Source organism: Stigmatopora nigra, chromosome 19 (genome assembly GCF_051989575.1).
Source record: "Stigmatopora nigra isolate UIUO_SnigA chromosome 19, RoL_Snig_1.1, whole genome shotgun sequence".
Lineage (NCBI taxonomy): Eukaryota > Metazoa > Chordata > Actinopteri > Syngnathiformes > Syngnathidae > Stigmatopora > Stigmatopora nigra.
The window spans coordinates 4,967,968-4,983,029 of NC_135526.1; the positions used below are offsets into that span (position 1 = coordinate 4,967,968).

Sequence of the window (15,062 nt, forward strand, 5' to 3'; positions counted from 1 at the left end):
TTGAAAGTGTATTGTATATTTTTGTACTGTATTGTTGAGTTTCAGTTCATCTTGAGTTTGTTTGTCTGCATATGTTTGTGGCGACCACTGACAATACGTAAAATGTTCTATCAAATAATGTGGGCACACTTGGTGTGATGACAGAAAACTTCCTGTCTCAAGCTGTTTTTAAGACATCAGCAATGACAGGATTGCTTAACCACTGTACATCAAAAAAATATATGCTTTTTGGGCTGAAAATGGTCATCAGGACATTGACTAGTTGACCTGGGAGATAAATCCATTTTATTATTCATATTTCAAATAATGAATTCATGATTTTTTTTGCTCAACATTGAACAGTAACATGATGACATCAATGTTTTTGGAATGTAGGAGATCAATATTGTGTCATGGAAGCTTACTTTTTAAGACCTACACAGATTTTATATGGGGTTGAGTTCGGGAGAATTGCTGGTCAGTTAAGCACAGTAGCAAAATAGTTATTAGAGCAGCTTTTGGTTAAAAAAAATAGAAATAATAATAATTAAAATCAGTGTGTATTAAACAGTCCAGTACACAAATTTCACTTCCTTAATTGACTTCCAAAAATATATCGAGTATATATTGTTTTCCGTGAAATTCTCCTATCATAAAGGTGCATTTCCTTTTGGCCAATGGTCTTGTCATTTCACAGTAGAAGAAGTCTCGTGGGCGTCTCCAATTCGATCACAGAGGACCAAAGCCACGCCAACGGCCGAGTCTGCATTCTGTCCATATACCACCGGTACCTTAAACACCTTCTTGACTTCTTGACTCAGTACCTCATTACGTGCCAGGGCGCTCCCGCTGCCGACTATCCTGCGGACCCCCGCCTTCTGCAGGCGTTCAGGGGGCATCATGGACGCTAGGTTCTCCAAAATCCCACGGCAGAGCGCTCTGGTGACGTGGCCCAGAGAGATGTTGTGGGTAGAGATGTTGGTCACATGACCCAGAGCAAATGGCTGGTGCCTCTCGCCAAGGATGGTGGGAGTCACGACGAGCTCGCTGCTTTCTTGGTTTAAAGCGCAAGCGATTACCTTCTCGTATAAAGACTGGTCGCTGAGCTCCACACCTGTTGTCACAAAGGGAAGGGTTCCTACCCTAAATTCTTCCGGTGAAACCGCCGATAAAAATGACATACCGAGCTCTTTCATCCAGCCGGTTAGCATGTCCACAAAAGTGGCCAGCGCGTTTCCTCCATTTAGCGAAGCCGCCACCGCCAAGTACGAACGGCCAAAGTACGGGAAGAAGGCGACGGGGGAATCGGGCTGAGGAGAGTCGGGAGGTTTGAAGTCAGCTGGCATGGCGAAGCTCAGTTGGGCTGAGGTGCTTATGTTAAGAACTAGTGTTAGGAACACACAACATGCCATCAAATTGAGGGGAAGACTAATTCAAGTGACTTTAAAATGAAGCATATTTTGGACACAAGCCATTTTCAAAAAGTGACAGAAAATGCTTTGTCAAATCAAATTCTGGTTGTGATGTCACAACCAGAATTAGAAGAAAATCACTATCCTTAATGTCATGTTTTTTAGATGGACTACCAAAGAGATGGTATGTAAAGAAAGCCAGCTTTGGCTGTCCAATTCTTTGTCTACTCTAGTCAAATGATATTAGCGCAACATTCCATAGCACCATTAACATGCAAGGCAAGGCAAGCTTTAGGTTGAGGTAGGTGTGGCATTGCACAAATGCCATGTCCCTTAAAGACTTCCCAATTCACCTGCGTCTGTCTGCGTGCTCAAACAGGAGTAGACGGCGCACTGAAAATCTCCCAAGGCAGCCCCTACTGGTGTCCCCGCGGGGACCCCGTGCCAGTCGGTGAGCGTGCAGCCCGCCAACTCACCGGATTGGGCGCACCCGGGAAGCAGGTGCAAAGGGAAGCCGGCGTCAGTCAGACTAGAACGTGCATAGACGCAATTAATATGTGGTACACTTCACATGCTTTGAGCACAAATCCACACGTACATGTCCACATTCCACTGGTTAGATGACGTGTTATAGAAACCCCAACTGGCTGAATTCTGTGGCGTCATAAGACATTTGTCTAAGCCGCACAAAGAGGACACGACATAGTCCTGGATGGTACCCGCCATGGTAAAACCTTTTAAGAACGCCGGCCTGAGGGAAAACTGCACTTGCATAAACTGTATTCATAACAGTGTTTCCATTTGGCTCACCTGTGTTTCATGTACCAAAAGATTGTGGCGCAGCCGAATCCTGTCGCCACGCTGAGGTGCGAGTCCGGTTTCGGAAGAGAGGACAAGAACTTTTCGTCGCAGCGGCCATCTTGCCAGGTGATCAGATGACTGAATTTGCCTTTGGACCAATCGCAACCTGCAAGCAAAGGAACAAAATAATCATCATTAAACATCTGTTTGCCCAAAGAGGAGTTCATTATTTGGGAATGGAATCAATTGATGCTTTACTGAATGTCATCAACACAAGTCCATCAAATGAAAAACAGTAAGTGCAATGAGGGAGTATTCTTCTTATGTCTCATTTTTACACTGTTGCATGAAATTGTTCATCATGTTATATCAGAATCCACAAAGTAAAATAATTTATAACTAATTAGTAAGGTTTAGTAGCAAAATGCAGTGTTTTCAAGGTTTAGATAGGACAGATTTCATTTTTTTCAGGTTAATCTTTAACCTTTGCCCATGTTCAACTACAATCACTATTCACAGGTTCTCGAGGTAATCTGCTTCCGGATAAACTTGATTTTCCAGTTTATTAACATTTTATGAATAGATAACCCCATAAAAATTAAGAAACAAAAAAATACCCAAAAATTTCTCAACATATAACATTTAACAAAAGTGTTCTATACCTCTCTCTGAATTCCAGAACAAAACCCCATGCATCTGTCCCGAAACCCCTATTCTCCCCACATGTTGCATTTTGTCCCTAGGAAGAAGATCAATGCACCGGTCCAAAGTTTCCAGAATACGGCCGGTATCCTGCTCCTTTGCCTGTATATATATGAAAGATTCCCCGAAAATAATCATGATAAATAAAGATGACACTGACGCGTTTACGGGGCGTCAACTTGAGGTGCAGATCAGCTGCAAAAACATACCTTTATCCCATTTGAATCGGATATGTCAGAAGCAGTCGGTAAAGTCTGGCTTGCAATGACAGTCCTTGATTGGCATTCTAATAAAACTGCTTTAATCGAGGTAGTCCCCAAATCTACTCCGAGTGCGTACGTGTTCATGGCAGCAAGCAAATAATACCGCAACTACAACGGAATGCACTGAACATCTCACTTCTTCTTCGTTGCTGGGCGCAATTCCAAGTAAAGCGCACTGTGCATCCACATGAAATTACTCGTTCACAACGTCTTCATATCACATTTTAAAAACACACAAACATATAATAAGATACCAGATAATAAATGAACCGTTTAGTATTGCCAGTTGATAACACGCTTGAAAGCTTTGCAAAACAGTAAGGAAAATCCTACATTTTATTGTTACATGAACGCACCATTATCAATGGGAGACACTCGTTATCATTTGTTGGCCATTTTGTTTCAGTGCCATTCAATAATAAATATTGAAATCGAGCGAGTTCTGAGAAATATCTATGTATTTTTAGACAATGTCCAAGCCGCAGTAAATGATCTGCTGATTTAAAAATAACAAATGAAAAACGATGTATTTTAATGCTACATGTAGCCTGAATAATAGCCATATTAATACGAGTTATTATAGAACAAACCGTTTGAAAATGCAGAGCGCATTTCAGTAAGAAAAAATCAAGCACCTTAAGTTTTCTGCAAGAGAGCCTAGCTGAGAAGTTTACTGCTTCGAAATGGCCACGAATCAACGCTTCTGAGTCCACTTTGCGCATCTAACTCTGTAAACGTATCTATTTTTGATGACTACTCTCCGGTTCCCACAATGCATTTCCCATAGCATGGCCGGGGACTAACTGTCAAGGACTCCCTTTACAAAAAATAAAATAAAGAATGACTTTCCCTCGCTGCTTTCACTAACATTTTCCGTGTTCAACTTAACGCTTTACACGTGATGCATTTGTGATCACGCTGTGAGGAGCAGAGTAAAGCCTACGTTCTACCTTCCGGTAAGAATCACACGGCTCGTAAGATTGAGCATGAACGCAGCATCAAGTAACATTTTACATTAGCAAAGCTAAATAATATTGAACTTAGCTGTGAAATCGAAATCGCACATCATTATTTTCATATTGCCATAACCACACAAACCTTTTTGACTTGCACTAGGAGCATCCATGTAGTCCGGTGTTCCTCAATTTAGATGTAATTACGAATTTGGAATCCATCTGTTGTAAAGCTAACGGCGTCCAATGACTTCCGGCACTTGTAATTTCGTCATCAGCACACTTAAAAACATTTAAAGAAGTTAAAAAAAACCTGTCACATATTATTGTATTGTGAATAGAGGAGTACAATTGGGAGTAAATAAAATTACGTTAGTTTTAAAAACATTGAATTAATATACAAAGATTTCTTTCAATTTATGGTACGGGATCTATTTAAAAGGTCTATGAGTGCCCAATGAGATGATGGTATTTTTAATGAGTTGTTTTTACATTGTTTTTGTGCAGAATCTTCCCGTGAGCCACGATCCAAACCAAGATGGCAGGTATAGTAGCCAAGCGAGAGGGGCCACAGTTTATCAGCGAAGTGTCTGTGAGGGGCAACGCCGCCGTCCTGGACTACTGCCGCACCTCCGTGTCGGCGCTGTCCGGAGCGACCGCCGGCATCCTGGGCCTGACGGGACTGTACGGCTTCATTTTTTACTTCTTGGCTTCCTTCCTCCTCTCCTTGCTGCTCATCCTCAAGGCCGGCCGACGATGGAACAAATGTTTTAAATCCAGACGGCTGCTCTTCACCGGGGGTCTAGTCGGAGGTCTTTTCACATATGTCCTGTTCTGGACTTTTCTCTACGGAATGGTGCACGTATATTAAATTGATCCCACTCCTCCTTCAACTGGTTACATTTAGTTTGAGCTCTAGTTGAGCCAAAATACTAGATTTTTATGCTAATCCGTTACGACCTGCTGAGACAACGTCGATTTTTCCATCCCACGCACTAAACATTGCCTTTTATTGACAACCGGGACTCTCTTCATTTTGTTATCCTACCAAGGATTTCTAGTTTTTGGATTGTAGTGTAATAAAAACTGTAGCACATGACATCCTAAACAAGGTGTAACTTGGATTGACACTTTACTGTACAGGACTTGTTAACAATACATAGAAATGTGATTACTGATTGGAATAAATAACTCTGTACTTACTAAATACTCTCATATTTGTCATTTTATTTCATTTTTTCACCTAAATACTGTCACTTTTCAACAATAAGACCTTTCAAATAAATAGTAATACACTCACATGGCAACAGTAGCAATCCAATGGGAATCGAGGCAATAAGATAATCGGGTACTTTATGTCTAATGAAATAATGCTTGTGTTTATTTTCTTAAATATTTCACTTGATGCATGTTTTAGCAACTAATATATTTATGTGCAATATATGCAATTATAAAAAAAATAATTTAACTGGCAACGAGTTTACATCCTACTCACAGTTGGGATGGAAGAAGAAGATAAATGATTATCTTGCTGGTTCATTTGCTGCCCCCTCCCACTTCTAAAGGTCTGGATGTCTAATCATGACAAACGCCTTGGAATTCTCATCAGAAGGACAAAAAAGAAGAGCCACAGGATTGGATGTTGTCTGTCCAGGTGCCATTTTGAGTTGGGGTTCACTCACCAGGCTTCTTCCCGTGCGTCTGTCTTTAATGAGCAGCCAACTGGTCTCCCTGCCCTCGTGGCAAATGTCACTAAAGTGGTCAGTCAGTTTCAATTGCGCGCCGCGAACGAGATGTGATGCTTGGCTTCGGCACCCTGCGGAGAGAGGGCAGAAGCGTACCGCTGGCCCGTGTTGCGCGGAATGGTGGGACCCCGCTTGCCCTCGCCCGGCTTCTCCGGGGCCACCTTGGCTTCGATGTCCTCTTCGGTGGTGTTGTCGGCCTCTGGTTCTAATTTTCTAGATTTCCTCAACCTATCCCGTGTCTTCTTCTCCCTGATGGAGTTGCGTTCTTTCCTGTAAAAGATGAAAAATTGGAGTCACAATAAATTGTGTGTGACTGTACCAAAATGATTATATTGGCATGTGGAGTATATTCCCATTTAATATGAGTGAAAATATCATATTTTGAAAAATATGGTAATCACTACGTATATCATACTTGAAATTGATGATCTCAAATTTCTTGTTTCGATAGAAGGAGCTGGTGTTCATCATGTATAGCAAAATCATGTCGCACACAAAAGCCCCCTAAAAAGACAATTCCATACTTTTTATAAAAAACACTGTTTGTAAAAAATCTCCATATATTTCAATTGATCCACATCAATAAAGATAACTCACAATTCCTAGAAGAGCAACTCCAGAACCAATAGCAATAATTGTGGGAATAATATTGAATTTCCCAGCCTGCAAGGTGAACAAAAAAACAAAAAAAAAGACACAAATTCAGTGCAGACTATTTTTGGAATCTGTTTTAAACCCAAATTTCAGGAATTATTACAGCTACTACCTGGCCATTGATCATGATGTCAAAACGAATGCCATATACTTTATACAATGTCCGAAAAGTTTCCCCATTTTGATCCTTGTAGTATTTGGCGTATCTGCCAGACAACAATTGGTGAAATAGGAGAATATTCCCAATAATATTGAAAGGGAATACCTGAAGTTATATCCCGATGTGACAGAGTTGTTCAGGTTGAGATCCAGACGAGTGAAAGTATATTCTGGATTACACTTGGAGTAATCTTTATCCAAATCACAGTACCACTCAATTAAGATGCCAACAGAGCCACCCTAGGGAGAAAAATGACAATAACTGAGAAAAAAAATCAGCTTTAACGATATGGCTTATTTTACAGATAATAGAAAAGGAATATAAGTATTACTCCAAAGTCTCTAAGAAAAAAAAATACTCTAAATTGTTCAAGAATTGCCACTTTTTGGTCCCAAACCAACCAGTTGATAAACAACGGTTACTACATTCTTTAATACCTTGGTTGCCATGTCTTGGAAATCATTTCCAGTCCAGCTGACCAAATCCCCGAGTCGAAAAATGGGACAGTACGGATGGTCGGCATGATCGTAGGAGCATCTTTTCAAGTAACCGTCATCGCCATTGTCCAGAACATTGGACCTGCCAAAGTCAAGACAGCCATTGTGCAAGATTTGTACAATAACAACTACCATACATGAACTCCTGTCTCTCTGTTGGCTTTTAAATCAACACAATTGCCATGACTCTTTACGATGCCTTTCTGTTTAAAAAAAAAAGAGGGGTATTGAGTCCATCTGGTTGGACACCTGTCCACGCTTAGGCTTTCCGTCAAGGGCATCTGGCATGAATGACGCTGTCTCACCGAGTTGGACGCGCCGGCCGTATTAATAGAAGGCTCTCTACTCTAAAAAGCTATTTAAAACATCCTCAGGCCGCATGGTTTTCTCAGCCCACTTGCCGAACCATGAAAAAGTGCACGTTAACATTGGACACTTACTTGGAGAATTCAAACTTGGGGAAGCGGATGAAGTTTTTGATGTAAACGGTGAAGTTCTCTGCTTGGCTCAGTAAGGGTTCTCTGAAGGGGGGGGGAGCGGAACAGTTGCTTCATACGTATCTGTAAAAAATAGATGGTGTGAAAATGTCTGGAGGCACTCACGAGGGTCTCTTGCTGGATTCTACGGGACACCAGGCGTGGATTTCGCAGGTCCCGGTGCTGTTTATGCACAGGCCTGTTTTCATTCCTGGTGGGTGGAGAGAGCAAAGATTTTTGCCATGGTTGGGGATTAAAGTGCTGATTTTGAAAGCATTATGTATGCTGTTGGTTAAAAAAAACTAAATGAAGTGGATCATTATAGATTTTCTTATAAATAATAATAGTTTATTATGCTCCCTTTTTTAAAATCACTGATGTTGCAATTTAGCGACAGTCTTAGCGTAGAAGTACTTCAAAAAGTAGTTTTTTTTTTCAAGTAGGCTTTTTGAATATTGAACAAATATTGACGTAAATACTTCTCACCATGTCCTGCTATGACGGTCTCGCCTTCGATGCAGTCTTCGTCACTAAGACATTGGCCGTCTGGTATTTTGGAACTCTGTCATTTAGAAAAATAAAAAATACTATTTGATTGCTGTAAATGTCATAGCGATTTATTTCCTGAACAGAATTAGCTGATATATTGCTCTCAATAAAGGAAATGTATAAAAATATATCTTTTGGTACCTACTTTCTGTAACAGTTTAAAATAAGACTAATAAACCCCTCAAACTGACCCCCCCAAAAATCTATTTTTATCACTAGTATACCTCCAATCCATCCAATTTGCTGCCACCCTTCCCATTCAAATGGATTGGACATCTTGCACTCACCTCTGCACAGAAACCCAGCCTCTGATTGGGCGTCTCGATGTAATTTGTGACCACAAAGAAAACTTGTTCACCCTGTACAATAACAATTAAGGGATGTTAGTCATTCTGACCATCAAACCAAAGGTTAAATGAACGATGTTGTCGAAAAAAATCAATGCTGTCAAATGGAATGGACATCCAAGTGAGCTATAATCATTGTGGACAAGAAGCCGTTTGATGAGAATTGCAATATAGTAAAAGAGTTTTAGAGCATACGGTACATTTGGTGGAATGACGTAATCCTCGGAGCTCCACAGGTGAAGGCCACTCTCCGAGCTATTGGTCAGGGTGACGCCTTTCAACTTGGTGATGACGGATGACTGGATTGCCTCTTCTTTCTCCTGGTAGCCCTTCTTCATTACAAACACCCACCTGATTGACAGATTGAACGCTCAAGCACAATACTTTGTCACGGGAGCCATTTTCAAGGCTATATTTCCCTCATAAAAATCAAAAGAAACTTTCACGTACTCCTATTTATCAAAGACATGGAAGATTCAAGATGGCTGTCTCGTTCAATCTTAAAATACATTAGCACTATAAATGTATCGGATTACCAGAATATGTGTTGTGGTAGTTGGCAAAAGAACAACATTGACATTGATAGCCTTTAAGATGTCAAAAACATTAGAAATTTCAATTGGCTTGGACATCCCATAGTGATGAAATTCACGGTATTTATTTGTTTCTGCGATTTTCGGGGGTGCTGGAGGCTATCCCAGCTCACATCTGAACTAGTTGCCAGTCAATCACAGGAAATACACAAGGAAGAAGCCCATATTTGGACGTCTTGTTAAGAGTAATAGACGCCCAATCCATTTGGAATAGACTTAATAAGAAATTCCTACTTATAAAAGCAGCACATGCTCTGCCACTTTAACACAGGCGCACACCTATTTTTAACTTTGTGATTCACTTTGCCGAAGGTTAGTTTAGCCAAAGGCACCCTTGGAAACAAAGAAAAGCTCCAACATAGGATTGTTGTGCACCTTACCCAATGATGTAGCCGAGCACGGCCAGTTGGTAGATCCGAAAGAGTATTCCGATCCTTCTGTTCTCGGCGATGACGTATTTTTCCGTCTTGTAATTGAGGAGGGAGAAAAAGAAGGTCCCCCAACCGGCCATGTCGGCGTTTGTGGGAGTTAGCGGGGCGAGCTACACCATGCAGGAGGGCATGTCCCCTCCTCAGCTGGTTGACTCGTCAGGGGCCACTGTCAGTCACTCTGCGCGCTCCTCCAACATGCCTGAAGGCAACATGAGTACACGTCACAATCCACCGGCAGCCTTCTAGGTTGCCCACTTCGATATTTTGACATAGGAGGAGGAGAATAAAACATTTGATCGAGGGTTTGCAAACACAAGCAAAAAAAACATGTCATTTTAGTCCATCTTTATAAGGATGGCGGGGGTGATGTTGTCTATTTTATGTTGTTGACTGCTTAGTTGTTTATTTATTACTTATTTATTTATTATTATTTATTTGTGCACTTTATAGGGAAGCTTTAAATCTCATTGCTATACTTCTATGAGAATAATAGCATTCACTTCATTCAATTCGGTGGTATTGTGAATCAAGATTTTTCCAGGTAAAGTGGGTTAATCCTAGTAGGGGATTTCTTTCACAATTTAGATACTTGAAATTATACATTTTCACAGATTACATTTGGAGGAAATTGAATTTAAAGTTTGCTACATAGGTTCTTTGTTATGCTTGTATTTGCCATTTTTGTGGTACTTGATTAAAAGCATTAAAATGGGAAGGGCAAGCATGTCAAAGTACACATGCAGCAACTTTAATTTAGATTTTATCCTGATTTAATGTGAAATTGCATCATTTTGAGTATGTGTACTGTTAGGGTTGACACAAGTTGTCTTGAAATATAGAAAACATGTTTTTTTATAGTTAAAGTATCACAAAAAAGCACTCAGGGGGGTTGATATAATATTGTACTTGTGGGGATGAAAATGTGTTTTTTAATGGAGCTACTTTATTTCATTTTTAAATAATGAGCTATTCGGTGCTGTTTTTGACTCTTGAGAGTATTTTTGTTTTGATTGAAATTACCGTAACGCTTAGAATAAGCAGGGGGACTATTTTGAGCATCCCCTCATTTGGCCACCAAAACACATACGTCCGCTGTCTTGACCGCTGTAGGAAAAAGGGGCTTTAGTGATAAGTGAAATTATTTCAGAGTGTCACACAAGTCAAAAGCATTTCATCTAATATCACCAGGATCAGGATTTGCTTGTTAAGTTTTGTAAGTGTTAACGAACGTCATCTAATTGAACGCTGATGGTTAAAACGCACCATTTGAAGTAGGAAAAGGAAGGAACTATTTTCGTTGAGGCGGATGGATATGGTCAATGACGTGGCACAATATATATAAAGGATTTTGCCGTAACAGCTTTATAGGTCGTCAGACGCGGAAGAAGCGCTTAATCATTAGCGACAATTAATTGTTCCACCATAAACAAGCCTTTGTTGTAAGTAATAATATAATTAGTCTTTAGTTAACTGTATCTAATCTGAATTGTATGTCTTTAGGTTGTAAACATAGGCTCACCTGGTCGTAGGCACGCACCGATCGCTGTTATTTTCATTCTGACACATTTTAAAAAGTTTGACGCTAACGATCTGGGTGCGCGTTTTGGAAAAAATGAGCTACGCAAAAAATCTACTGTTTATCACCGCTCTATTGACGTTATAGGCCAGTGGTTAGCTCTTAGCAAGAGCAGTGACTCGGCAGTTTAGCTGTAGCATCCATTATGGGAGGCAGCAATGGAACAAAAGGGAGTCAAGTCAACAAGGCCTCAAAATGACGCAGTTAACCTACATTATTGTAGTCAAAAATGCCATACCTGTCCATATAAACTCATGTCTGTTTTTCCCCCTCGAAATTTTAGGTGTAAACATGCAGATCTTTGTGAAGACCCTCACTGGCAAGACCATCACCCTCGAGGTTGAACCTAGTGACACCATTGAGAATGTCAAGGCCAAAATTCAAGATAAGGAAGGCATTCCCCCTGATCAGCAGAGGTTGATCTTTGCCGGGAAGCAGCTGGAAGATGGCCGCACCCTGTCCGACTACAATATCCAGAAGGAGTCTACCCTCCATCTTGTCTTGCGTCTGCGAGGTGGTATGCAAATTTTCGTGAAGACCCTCACTGGGAAGACCATCACCCTCGAGGTTGAACCCAGTGACACCATCGAGAATGTCAAGGCCAAAATCCAAGATAAAGAAGGCATTCCCCCTGACCAGCAGAGGTTGATCTTTGCCGGCAAGCAGCTGGAAGATGGCCGCACCCTCTCCGACTACAATATCCAAAAAGAATCCACCCTCCATCTTGTCCTGCGTCTGCGAGGTGGCATGCAAATCTTCGTGAAGACCCTCACAGGCAAGACCATCACCCTTGAGGTTGAACCCAGTGACACCATTGAGAATGTCAAGGCCAAAATTCAGGACAAAGAAGGCATTCCCCCTGACCAGCAGAGGTTGATCTTCGCCGGCAAGCAGCTGGAAGATGGCCGCACTCTGTCTGACTACAATATCCAAAAAGAATCCACCCTCCATCTCGTTCTGCGTCTACGAGGTGGCCAGTAATTAAAACCATTAACCTTAAAGATAGTGCAGTACAATGGTGATTGTCACTATGACCAAATGTTCAGTGCACATTGTTGGAATAAATGATATAAAACCTACTGATCTTTTTTTATTATTAAAGGGAAAATGAGAAGGTTGAAATAATGATGCTTAAACTAATAGGATGAAGCCCTTTTGAGAGTAAATGCTTAATGGACATAAAAAAACGAAGTGTTGGCGACACCTAGTGTTGCTTTTTTGCCACTGGCATTTATTTCAATACATTTTGACTGCAATGAGCCCCGTAATCATTGTTGCTTAATCTAATGAGTTTAATTTGTTTGGAGAGTATGGCTGATTTTATATACTTATGAGACGTTTTTTAATTGACCTATTAAAATGGGATAACAGCTGGAAACATGACTAAGGATGAAATGAGAAACTCAATCACACTAAGTGAAATATTGAAATAAGTAGGATATTTATTCTACATAACTATTTTTAAATTATTCTACTCTACATAAATATGCCTTATTTTGGCAGTGTTTTCAGGTAGCACGAAGATATTGTTGAGTTGTCAAAGTAGAAGGATAACTATCAAAGTTTCTCATAATAACAAAAAAATAACATGTACAAGTGTAATACTTTATTCAAACAATATGCATTTAACATTTGGTCAACATGTTAAAATTGAATTTTTTTACATGGAATTTTCTATTACTGGCCACCCCTTAGACGCAGGACAAGATGGAGGGTTGACTCTTTCTGAATGTTGTAGTCGGACAGAGTGCGGCCATCTTCAAGCTGCTTGCCGGCAAAGATCAACCTCTGCTGGTCTGGAGGAATGCCTTCCTTGTCTTGGATTTTGGCCTTGACGTTCTCGATGGTGTCGCTGGGTTCAACTTCAAGGGTGATGGTCTTGCCTGTGAGGGTCTTCACGAAGATTTGCATGCCACCTCGCAGACGCAGGACAAGATGGAGAGTGGACTCTTTCTGAATGTTGTAGTCGGAGAGGGTGCGGCCATCTTCAAGCTGCTTGCCGGCAAAGATCAACCTTTGCTGGTCTGGTGGAATGCCTTCCTTGTCTTGGATTTTGGCCTTGACATTCTCGATGGTGTCGCTGGGTTCAACTTCAAGGGTGATGGTCTTGCCAGTGAGGGTCTTCACGAAAATTTGCATGCCACCTCGCAGACGCAAGACAAGATGGAGGGTGGATTCTTTTTGGATATTGTAGTCTGAGAGGGTGCGGCCATCTTCCAGCTGCTTGCCGGCGAAGATCAACCTCTGCTGGTCAGGGGGAATGCCTTCTTTATCTTGAATCTTTGCCTTGACATTCTCGATGGTGTCACTTGGTTCAACTTCAAGAGTGATGGTCTTGCCAGTGAGGGTCTTGACAAATATTTGCATGCCACCTCGCAGACGCAAGACAAGATGGAGGGTGGATTCTTTTTGGATATTGTAGTCGGAGAGGGTGCGGCCATCTTCCAGCTGCTTGCCGGCAAAGATCAACCTCTGCTGGTCAGGGGGAATGCCTTCTTTATCTTGAATCTTTGCTTTGACATTCTCGATGGTGTCACTTGGTTCAACTTCAAGAGTGATGGTCTTGCCAGTGAGGGTCTTGACAAATATTTGCATGCCACCTCGCAGACGAAGAACAAGATGGAGGGTGGATTCTTTTTGGATATTGTAGTCAGACAGGGTGCGGCCATCTTCCAGCTGCTTGCCGGCAAAGATCAACCTCTGCTGATCTGGGGGAATGCCTTCCTTGTCCTGGATCTTGGCCTTGACATTCTCAATAGTGTCACTTGGCTCCACCTCAAGAGTGATCGTCTTGCCAGTGAGGGTCTTCACAAAGATTTGCATGCCACCTCGCAGACGCAAGACAAGATGGAGGGTTGACTCCTTCTGAATGTTGTAGTCGGACAGGGTGCGGCCATCTTCAAGCTGCTTGCCGGCGAAGATCAACCTCTGCTGATCTGGGGGAATGCCTTCCTTGTCCTGGATCTTAGCCTTGACATTCTCGATGGTGTCACTTGGCTCAACCTCAAGAGTGATTGTCTTGCCAGTGAGGGTCTTCACGAAAATTTGCATGTTTAAACCTAAAACGAACAAAAAGATATCGGCATTAAAATCATTGCTTGACAACGCAAGGACAGTGCGTGTCAACTTTTAACCCATTTGTTTAGTGGGGGAAAAAGTCGTTACTTAATGAAAAAAATAAAGGCAAATTGTATGGTTAAGGGATTGAGTAAACTGTTGGTTTTGTCGTCAGCGCCATTTTGAGGTCTTGTTGACTCCCTTTTGTTCAGCTGCCGTCTCCCATAATGGAGGCTAACGCCAATAACGTCGAGTCACGATTGCTAAAATTTTACTATTCGCCCCAAACAAATTTAACGATGATAAAATCGAGGCTATAAAATTCTTAAATTGACAAAAGAAAGAAAACGCGTCGACTGTGTCGTCTCCCATTTACTCAACGGCCACAGCTCCTTACGAGGACTGTTAAATCCAGTAATTACACCCCTAAAACATTTACTCGCACAACTAGAATAAAAAAGAAAAGATTCACAACTTACGGTATAGAAGCGCCGCCTCTGAACAAATTATTCGAAGCTTATAAAGTCTTGCGATTCTTCGCTTTAGCTCTGTAGAGCACTGAAAAAAAATCCAGCTCGAAACCTATTTATATAGTCGAGGCTGCCACGTCATTGAAAATACCCTTCCGCAAAAAAATAGTTCTCTATTCGATTGAACTAACACATTTCAAAGCTATAGCGTTAATGTTTAGCCACCTTTTAAGATAAAAAATCAATTAATCAGTATAATAAACATGTTATTCACCAAAGGTTATCAACAAAACGATAGTTTATCCGTGGTCGCTGCGCGGAGTAATATATCATGGCACGACGGCACTTGCCGAATTTTCTAGACGGATCTTGGCAACTCGAGGTCTCGAATTTGATT

General features: G+C 41.3%; 5 protein-coding genes and 1 pseudogene across 13 annotated transcripts; 2 read left to right on the plus strand and 4 right to left on the minus strand.

The window, feature by feature from the left end:
• Nucleotides 1-268: 268 nt before the first annotated feature.
• shpk (sedoheptulokinase) lies at nt 269-4,381 on the minus strand. 5 transcript variants are annotated; one of them, XM_077741054.1, is made up of 7 exons: nt 4,256-4,380; nt 2,855-2,996; nt 2,202-2,358; nt 1,990-2,142; nt 1,745-1,920; nt 1,163-1,363; nt 269-1,093 (listed from the first exon to the last, which is right to left on the minus strand). In XM_077741054.1, the coding sequence occupies exons 1-7, from the start codon at nt 4,277-4,279 to the stop codon at nt 666-668; spliced, it is 1,281 nt and encodes a 426-aa protein (XP_077597180.1). In that variant the 5' UTR covers nt 4,280-4,380; the 3' UTR covers nt 269-665. The 5 variants fall into 5 exon arrangements, with proteins under 5 accessions (XP_077597180.1, XP_077597179.1, XP_077597182.1 ...); XM_077741053.1 differs by lacking the exon at nt 4,256-4,380 and adding an exon at nt 3,104-3,474; XM_077741057.1 differs by lacking the exon at nt 4,256-4,380 and adding an exon at nt 3,104-3,474 and having other exon boundaries at nt 724-1,093; nt 1,163-1,289.
• Nucleotides 3,909-5,317, plus strand: emc6 (ER membrane protein complex subunit 6). Its single transcript, XM_077741071.1, has 2 exons — nt 3,909-4,113; nt 4,618-5,317. Exon 2 carries the CDS (start codon nt 4,649-4,651, stop codon nt 4,979-4,981), a length of 333 nt encoding a protein of 110 aa, XP_077597197.1. The 5' UTR covers nt 3,909-4,113; nt 4,618-4,648; the 3' UTR covers nt 4,982-5,317.
• p2rx5 (purinergic receptor P2X, ligand-gated ion channel, 5) lies at nt 5,301-12,378 on the minus strand. 4 transcript variants are annotated; one of them, XM_077741058.1, is made up of 13 exons: nt 11,377-12,378; nt 9,512-9,761; nt 8,739-8,889; nt 8,479-8,550; nt 8,129-8,204; nt 7,769-7,853; nt 7,607-7,687; nt 7,107-7,248; nt 6,775-6,908; nt 6,622-6,715; nt 6,453-6,518; nt 6,271-6,359; nt 5,303-6,125 (listed from the first exon to the last, which is right to left on the minus strand). In XM_077741058.1, the coding sequence occupies exons 2-13, from the start codon at nt 9,640-9,642 to the stop codon at nt 5,882-5,884; spliced, it is 1,365 nt and encodes a 454-aa protein (XP_077597184.1). In that variant the 5' UTR covers nt 9,643-9,761; nt 11,377-12,378; the 3' UTR covers nt 5,303-5,881. The 4 variants fall into 4 exon arrangements, with proteins under 4 accessions (XP_077597187.1, XP_077597184.1, XP_077597186.1 ...); XM_077741060.1 differs by having other exon boundaries at nt 11,082-12,378; XM_077741059.1 differs by having other exon boundaries at nt 10,583-12,378.
• Nucleotides 10,836-12,217, plus strand: LOC144212878 (polyubiquitin-B). The gene is made up of 2 exons (XM_077741065.1): nt 10,836-11,001; nt 11,422-12,217. The coding sequence occupies exon 2, from the start codon at nt 11,430-11,432 to the stop codon at nt 12,117-12,119; it is 690 nt and encodes a 229-aa protein (XP_077597191.1). The 5' UTR covers nt 10,836-11,001; nt 11,422-11,429; the 3' UTR covers nt 12,120-12,217.
• A 351-nt stretch (nt 12,379-12,729) lies between the features above and the next one.
• LOC144212879 (polyubiquitin-B) lies at nt 12,730-13,505 on the minus strand. Its single transcript, XM_077741066.1, has one exon. The coding sequence runs from the start codon at nt 13,503-13,505 to the stop codon at nt 12,816-12,818; it is 690 nt and encodes a 229-aa protein (XP_077597192.1). The 3' UTR covers nt 12,730-12,815.
• On the minus strand, nt 13,327-14,841 carry LOC144212877 (polyubiquitin-B-like; annotated as a pseudogene). The gene is made up of 2 exons (XR_013329836.1): nt 14,675-14,841; nt 13,327-14,197 (listed from the first exon to the last, which is right to left on the minus strand). The product of XR_013329836.1 is annotated as a polyubiquitin-B-like (transcript).
• Nucleotides 14,842-15,062: the final 221 nt, after the last annotated feature.

What these genes read in the sequence shown, in the direction of transcription:
- shpk (XM_077741053.1), bottom strand. Translation starts at nt 3,241, where the DNA reads ATGAACACGTACGCACTCGGAGTAGATTTGGGGACTACCTCGATTAAA. An exon ending in CCGATTCAAATGGGATAAAG is followed by an intron (nt 2,997 to 3,103) that starts GTATGTTTTTGC and finishes ATATATATACAG; the next exon opens with GCAAAGGAGCAGGATACCGG. An exon ending in TTTTGGTACATGAAACACAG is followed by an intron (nt 2,143 to 2,201) that starts GTGAGCCAAATG and finishes GTTTTCCCTCAG; the next exon opens with GCCGGCGTTCTTAAAAGGTT.
- emc6 (XM_077741071.1), top strand. Translation starts at nt 4,649, where the DNA reads ATGGCAGGTATAGTAGCCAAGCGAGAGGGGCCACAGTTTATCAGCGAA.
- p2rx5 (XM_077741058.1), bottom strand. Translation starts at nt 9,642, where the DNA reads ATGGCCGGTTGGGGGACCTTCTTTTTCTCCCTCCTCAATTACAAGACG. An exon ending in GGCTGGGTTTCTGTGCAGAG is followed by an intron (nt 8,205 to 8,478) that starts GTGAGTGCAAGA and finishes TCTAAATGACAG; the next exon opens with AGTTCCAAAATACCAGACGG. An exon ending in GACCGTCATAGCAGGACATG is followed by an intron (nt 7,854 to 8,128) that starts GTGAGAAGTATT and finishes TCCACCCACCAG; the next exon opens with GAATGAAAACAGGCCTGTGC.
- LOC144212878 (XM_077741065.1), top strand. Translation starts at nt 11,430, where the DNA reads ATGCAGATCTTTGTGAAGACCCTCACTGGCAAGACCATCACCCTCGAG.
- LOC144212879 (XM_077741066.1), bottom strand. Translation starts at nt 13,505, where the DNA reads ATGCAAATATTTGTCAAGACCCTCACTGGCAAGACCATCACTCTTGAA.